The sequence below is a fragment of the Crocuta crocuta genome, unplaced genomic scaffold (genome assembly GCF_008692635.1).
Source record: "Crocuta crocuta isolate KB4526 unplaced genomic scaffold, BGI_CrCroc_1.0 scaffold69-1, whole genome shotgun sequence".
Classification (NCBI taxonomy): Eukaryota; Metazoa; Chordata; class Mammalia; order Carnivora; family Hyaenidae; genus Crocuta; species Crocuta crocuta.
In genome coordinates this window covers 1,150,606-1,158,061 of record NW_027551577.1, presented here as the reverse complement: position 1 = coordinate 1,158,061, position 7,456 = coordinate 1,150,606, and the positions used below count along the sequence as shown (strand labels likewise).

The window sequence follows — 7,456 nt, the reverse complement described above, 5'->3', positions numbered from 1 at the left end:
TTGTTTTTTTTTTTTTTTTTTCTTTTTTCTTTTTTCTTTTTTTTTTAACTCCAGGAGTCTGCTGTGCAACCTGGCTCCAACAGGCCCGGTTTCTGGTGGGGCAGCTGCGGGTGGGGGTAGGCATGGGGGATGGGACGCTCCTACAGTCGACCACAGAGTCCTTGGCAGGGCTTAGGCCGGTGCCACCTGGCTGGTCTCCGTCTTAGAGGCGGTGGTGGAGGCCTCGTCGTCACCCAGTGGGTTCTTGCCACAGCAGAGGGTAGTGAGCATGCAGTTCCGGAACTGGAAGGCAAGGAGAATGAGTCAGAGTCAGGGTCCGCCGAAAGTGCATAGGGCCAATGGAGGTGGTTGGTGAGATTTACCTCCAACCCCTTTCCTGCTTCTGGCTCTCACAGCCTCCACGCCCCTCCCAAGTCTGGCTCCCTGGAGGGAACTTAGCGCATATGGCCCCGCCCCAGAGATGCCAGGGACCAAACCCAAGGGGGCTTTGCTACTGATGATATCCCATGAGGCCCTCTGTGTGCCAAGGGCTCTCTGTAAGTTATCTTATATTGCCCTAGAGTTTGGAATTTTGCCCTCTCTAGGAATGAAGACATTGAAGCCCAGAGAAGGGAAGTGACTTCCCAAGGGTCACTCAGCGAGAAAGTAAGAATTGAGATTTGAAACCAATCTGCCTAACTCCAGAGACCGTGTTTCCCCCACAGGAGCATGGATTCCACAGAGAAATCACCGGTCGATGTGAAAGCACTGCTGTATCCCTTCCTCCCCCAGAATAAGACTGTAGCTCCTTGCTCAGCTTTGTGGAGACTGGCCCCACCCCATTCCCAGGCTTGGGACTTAGACCACTTGAGTTTTAAAGTGGGCCTCCAGAAGCATCTGGACTAGGCACTTCTCATATGTGAGCTGGCGTGAGAGTCACCGGGGGTTGGGGGTGGGGTGCTTGTTAGAAATGCAGGTTCCTGGGCTCCCCCTGAGCCTCTGATTCAGCAGGAATCTGCATTTCTCCTAGATGACTCGGATGCTTGGGCGGATACTGGTGTCCCTGCCTGGTTTTGGGGGTGAAATGACCGAGGCCCAGTCAAGGACATGGCTTGTCCTCCATAGGCACTGCCTGCAGCCTGGGGCCCCTGGACCCTCCCGGCCCACCAGCGGGCACCTGCTTGTTCATCATGATGTAGATGACAGGGTTGTAGATGGAGGAGGACTTGGCGAAGAACGCCGGGAGTGTCATGAAGATGGGGCCGAAGTTGGAGCCCTGGTGGGTGAAGATGTAGAATGCCACGCTGGCGTAGGGCACCCAGCAGATCAGGAAAGCGATGACCATGATGATGACCATGCGAGTGACCTCCTTCTCAGCCTTCTGGGTGGTGGCGGACTCCTGCTGCTGGGCTGCAGCCTGTAAGGACACAAGGGCTGCTGTCCAGACTGTGGCTCCTTTGGGACGGGGGCCAGGCTCAACCCAACCAATGCGTGTGTCCCCTGCACCCAGCACAGGTCCGTACCTCCTTGACTGTGAAGACGAGCTGCCCGTAGCAGAAGAAGATGACAGTCATGGGGATGGTGAAGTGGACCACGAACATGTAGATAACGAAGGACTCGTTGTTGACCTCTGGCTTGAGCGTGTAGTAGTCGATCCCGCACGAACACTGCATGCCTTCAGGGATGTACCTGAGCACCAGAGGGGGACGGGGTAAGAGAGGGCATAAGGGAGACCCACGTGTGAGGGACTTGAGAAACAGACCGCAGCTGGTCCGGGCCCTGGCTCTGCCAACACACCTGCTGTGTGGCCAGGCTTGCTCTGGGCCCTGCTTTCCCTGTGTTTAAAACAGGCATAATAAAATAACTGTGTGGCTACACGGCTGTGAGGATCAGATCAACTGAGAGGAGGACTCGGATGCCCCTCGTGAAAACAGCCGTGCCACCATGAGACGGCCCCGCGTCTTGCCTCGCAGAGGTTGGTGGGGAGAAAGGAAAAGCTCCCCAGCTCTGTATTTGAGGCAGTTCATACAAACTAGGGTCTCACTAACAGGGTAGGGGGGTTTTCTAGAGCAAAGATGGGCACACAGTAAGGGATCTTTGCACTGTTTCTAGAAACAAGAGACCCCAGGGCCATGTTGTTAGGACGTTTCTGTGATTAAAGAGAATGGTGACAAAGGAGTGTCTACTGGCTGTGCCTGTGAGGATGGGCCTAGGCAGGACTGGAGAAAACAGGGAAAGAGGCTGGAGGCAGTGGGCTCAGGTTCAACAAGGGACAGAAAAAAATTGACCCCAGGAAGCTGAGAGGGGAGGGAAGGGAAGAGAGATTAGGAACTTCCCAGAAGCAGAGGGACGCAAGGCCTCCAGGAACCCACAGGGTCACCCGTCCACCCCAAACACTGTCCTCCCGTCCCTCATCTGAGCCGCGTTTGGAGATGATGAACTAGAGCCTGGACAGGACGCACTTCCCAGAGGCTACAGTGCCACCGCCTGCACTAGGTAGGCTTGGCCTCCCCAGGTGCTGAGGCCCAAGGTCAGAGGGCGTTGCCTATGGGGCAAAGAGGATTGGAATCTGGTCCTGGCTTAGTTGAGGATTAGGGGCACAGCCAAGGTTAAGGGTTGGGGCGTCTTGGATTTTCCTTGACATGGGGGCTCAGGAGGTGGGACTGGCCCCTGGAGCAACATTAGGGTCTGATTCTCTCTTCCCCTCTCTAAACCCCTCCCCTGGGAGAGCTGCCAGGGTGGCGTTTGGGGGAGGGGGCATACGAGCTCGGTGCCCAGAACGAGACAGCCCCAGGTTTGAGTCCTGGCTGAGGACCCTACAAAGAACCCCCGCCCTAGGGTCCCTTCCCTTCTGCTTAGTGCCATTACCTGGACCAACCCACGAGGGGGGGTGCGGCACAGGCCAGTGCCATGATCCAGGTGAAGACGACGCCCATTATGGCATGGTTCTCCCCAAAGCGGAAGTTGCTCATGGGCTTACACACCACCACGTACCGCTCGATGGCCAGGACCACCAAAGACCACAGGGCAATTTCACCTGCAAGGCAGTCAGCTATCAATCAACACGCCCCCTGCCTGGACCCCACTGTCCAAGGAGGGGGCACTGCTCCTGGATGGGAGAGGGCGGCCAGCAAGCCCTCCCAGGGCAGGGTTGGGGCCCGGACTGAGGAAAGAGAGGGCTTCGAGTGTGAGAAGAGGAGTGAAGGCGCTGTGAGGCAGGGGGGCGCTATGCAGACACAGAGTGAGCAGGGTGTCCTCCAGGAAGAGGAGTTAGTTCAGTTAGAGCTCTGGGTTCACGAAGGACTGGAAGTCAGCTTCCAGGGTCATGATTAGACTAGGGGCCCTGGAGGGAGTTTATACAGAAGAATATGTGCTTCGTGGGGCGACAGGCAGAGTGCCTGTTGGAGCTGGGTTCCTTCTCTCCCTTCTGTGCATCAGTCTCTCCCCGGCGAGGAATGAAATACCCTGCGCCCGTGGGTCCCCCCAGAAAGCTGGCCAATGTTTTGCCTGAGAAACAGGAAAGAATGGTGGAATTCAGACAAGCGCCCTGCACGTCACCCCAGAAACTCAATCGGGAGGGTGGCCATAGAATTTGCCAAGCAAACCGGGACATTGCTGAGAGAAAAACAGAACACGACTAAGTATTCCTCTGGGATAATAATTGTGAGCTGACGCCAGCCCTGCAGAGACGTGCCCGCCTGCATGTGGCCTCCGTCTCACCCCTGCTTTCTAGCCTCAGCCTCCTCAGCCCACCTCCAGCCTTGTTGTGTGGGGGAGCTTATCCCTTTCCAACAAACCCCTTCCCTAGGGCGGCACTAGACCTGTGTGGGGATCTGTAGCTTTGAAAAGTGCACCCAAATAGTTTCTTTGACTAGAAAACTGATGGGGTGCTGCAGAGATAACAGATCCCGTTTAGTAGAGAACAGCGAGGCACAGAGGAAGGAAGAGACACATGCAGGGATGTGGCAGGGCAGTGACCAGGAGTGTCTCCCTTCTCTGAGGACACATGGCCTCTCAGGCAAGCAGGAGAGGACCAGGGAGGCTGAGAGAGCCCAGCACCGGCCACAAGGGCTGCTCTGCCTCCTCCACATGTCTAGGACACCGTCTCAGCCCCGTGCCTGGGGAACTTCTGGCCACCACTGGGTGCTTGTCACCTTCACTGACCACAGATCACCCAGTCTCAGGCCACGAGAAAGGAGTGACAAAGGGCTACCACATACAGGCGGACCCTTCTCTGCTTGGTCGGATAGATGCCAGCGGGGAGAGGCTGAGCCCATTGTTTAGCACAAAGTCCAGTTGCCGGAGGACTAATGATCTGCGTGTGCCCTGGGCCGAAAGCCCTGAGCACAGAGATCTGTCTTGTCCGGCTCTGTTCCCAGTGCCCAGCATGGGTCTCACAAGGCACAGCTGCTCCGAGAGAAAGAGAACACGGCCCAAAGAGCCACAGAAATGTGGGGTGGAAACAGCTCTATGCTCACCACAATGTGGCCCCAGCAAGACCCTTGACTCTTTCATCCTGTTTCCTTGATACAAAGCAAGACAATGGCACCACTCGACGTGAGATAAAGTGCCCGATGCCCGCCCTCAGTAAACAGCAGCCTTGCTTATCATTCCTAACAGTGTCTGTGGATTAAGTGGAGAGTGCTGATGAGTGTAGAGGGGGAAGGCCTCTTCATCACCATCCCCAAATACGGAGTTCTCTTCCGATGCCTTTGCACCCTCCCCACCACCGACTCCTGACTCCCCTGCCTGGCCACCCATACCCCAGTTCGTACCGCCCAGTGTGGCAAAGAAGCCCTCCATATTGCATCCGGTGGGCCCGAAGACAAAGTATCCGTGCAGAGAGGTGTAGAGGGTGGTGGTGAAGCCGCCAAAGACCATGAAGAGGTCGGCCACGGCCAGGTTGAGCAGGATGTAGTTGAGAGGCGTGCGCAGCTTCTTGTGCTGGACCGTGACGTAGAGCGTGAGGAAGTTGATGGGGAAGCCAAGCACGATCAGCAGGAACATGTAGGCGGCCAGCATGGAGAACTGCCATGGCTCAGCCAGGTAGTACTGTGGGTACTCGAAGGGGCTGCGCACCACACCCGTCTTGTTGGAGAAGGGCACGTAGAAGTTCGGGCCCTCTGTCCCGTTCATGGCTGCGGTCCTGGTGGCTGCCCGGTGGGCGGCTCAGACCCAAAAGTGCTGCAGAGGACGGAGCGTGGCCACCCAGGGCTCCGGCTGAATGACTCCGGGCTCTAGCCCCCCCCAGGCCCTTATAAAGTGACCTCCCCTCCCTAAGCTCCTGGCTGAATCAGCACCTGGGAGATTGGGGGCATTATTAATCATACTAATCCCCACTACTGCAACTGGGGGCCTAATTGGCTTCCAAGAGGGGCCAAGGTGACTCTAGGAAGAAGCCTGGGGCCAAAGAGGGGAAGTACTGGGGACCCTGGGAAAGGGCAGGAAGCCCAACCCCAACTCTTCTGGTCCCCAGGAATCTCTGCCCATCGCAGTCTGTGGGCCTTGGCCTGGCATTGGCATCTCTCTGGCTCCATGCCCGTGTCCCCTTCACTTCATGCCGGAGGACTCTGTCTTCCTCCCCCCTGGACCTGAGGGTGGAGGCTCTGGTTCTCCTCAGTCTCTCAGGCCCTTACCTATTTCTTCCCCACCTGTCACCTCCTGACCCTAACACCAGGCCATCTCACCAAGTTAGGAGCTCTATGAGGGCAGGGGCCACGTCCCGCCAGCTTCGGCATGCTCCATGCCAGACCACAGCCCGGCATAGACCAGGAGCTCCATGGGTATTAGAATGGGAATTCACTCACTTGCTTGTTCATTAAACATTCATGTGCAGGCCGCCGGGGATACAAAGATCCAGAAAGGAGGAGGTTATGCGCTGCGGAGGACCCTGACGTGGGACAGACAGATCCGGGTCCAGGGAGGGGCTTCCATGAGGCCAAGGGAAGGGAGACTGCTTGTCCTGGGGAGGTGTCCGGGGAGGGGGAAGTTTGGGTCTTTGAGGGAGGGGAGTATTTTGCTAGGTTGCCAAGAGGGAAAACAGGGGAGACTGAAGACCAGGGCTGACAGAGGCCCGAGGCTTGTCTGGGGTGAGGCCTCACATGGGCTATGGGTCTTGATACCAAGCTGAGGAATCTAGTTTTATCCAAACAGTAGTGGGCATTGGCTTGGGCAGATCTTTTGTTGTTTTGTTTTTAATATAGTTTATTGTCAAGTTGGTTTCCATATAACACCCAGTGCTCATCCCAACAAGTGTTGGCCAGATCTTAAGGGGCAGAAACGTAGCTCAAATGCCCCCAAAGGTGTATTGGAGGGAGTGAGGGAGAGAGGAGGGGACCAGGGCAGGGGGTGACTGGAGCAGAAAGGGGACAGAGGCTCTAAGGCTCCTGAAGCAAGGCCTTGCATCCCGGAGGCAGCTCGGTGCCCGGTGGAGTGCTGGGCACCGGATCAGGGCCGTGAGCGAGGCGGGCTTGGGCCCGGTGTGGAGGCGAGGCCGAGCCTGGACAAAGAACTGGTTGGACGCTGTCGCACGCAGGGCACATCTGGGGACGTCTGTGTAGGCTGGGCTGGGACCACGGGCCTTGGAAGCTGTGTGACAGGTCACTCCACGAAGGCAGCTTCTGGGGGCTAATGGAGGCTGGGCACTGAGAGGCTCCCCCCATCCATGAGTGGAGCACAGGGACGAAGGGGGGTACACGGCAGTGCCCGGGATGACCACCCTCCAGCCACAAGTGTGTATGGAGCATGTACTGTGCTGCGTGCAAGATGCTCCGTTCTGACAGATATGATAGAGAGGGACGATGCCCACAGGCAGCACCATTCGGGGGGTGGGGGGGCAGGGCTCACAAGTAAGTACGGAAACAAATGAAATCGGGAAAGTTCAGATTGTGACCTGCTCCCAGCACACTGTCATTGGAGCAGTCCGCAAAGGGGAAGTCCTAGCCATGAGCTCAGTGGCTGAGGGAGGGAGCCGGCCAGGGTGGTGTCCTGGTCTCTGAGACTTCCAGCCCTGATACTCTCTTCCGTGCAGTCTCTTCCCACCTGAAACCCCCAGACCTGGTCACTCAGAAAAGACCCCCCCCTTCCCTCCAGCCCGCCTGACGGTCCCGAGCCCTGCCTGTCGGGTGGTGTCAGGGCTTGCACGTGGAGGGCTGATGAAATGTGCACTGGGGGGGATGCGCTCAAGGGAAGGAGTGGCAGGGCTGCTGGCGTGTGACCTTTCGCAGTTTAAGGTACTTGGTTCAGTGATTAGGCCCAGCGCTAATGAGGTCAAGGTGGAGGGTTTGATTCTGACGTGGCCCTGGTAGCCAGACGGAGGGAGGAGCACTGGACTCCCTGGGTCAAGACTGGCCCCCACGCAGCCCTGCGCTGGCAGGGGTGAGCCCTTGACCATAGACCCTCAGCACCTTGCCTTCACCTCCTCCTAACACTTATGACAGACTGGAAGCTTTTATGTTCTGTTCATGCGTTTTTTTGT

General features: G+C 57.2%; 1 protein-coding gene across 1 annotated transcript in view; it reads right to left on the bottom strand.

The window, feature by feature from the left end:
- Positions 1-76: 76 nt before the first annotated feature.
- The window catches only part of RHO (rhodopsin), an 11,680-nt gene continuing 4,300 nt past the window's right edge, over positions 77-7,456 (bottom strand). Inside the window, exons 2-6 of the mRNA XM_077751588.1 lie at positions 4,755-5,163; positions 2,848-3,016; positions 1,503-1,668; positions 1,157-1,396; positions 77-282 (exon numbers count right to left, since the gene is read on the bottom strand). Of these exons, the coding sequence (XP_077607714.1) occupies positions 172-282; positions 1,157-1,396; positions 1,503-1,668; positions 2,848-3,016; positions 4,755-5,115 (1,047 nt within the window). The 5' untranslated portion in view covers positions 5,116-5,163 and the 3' untranslated portion in view covers positions 77-171. The remainder of the gene's footprint in view (positions 283-1,156; positions 1,397-1,502; positions 1,669-2,847; positions 3,017-4,754; positions 5,164-7,456) is intronic.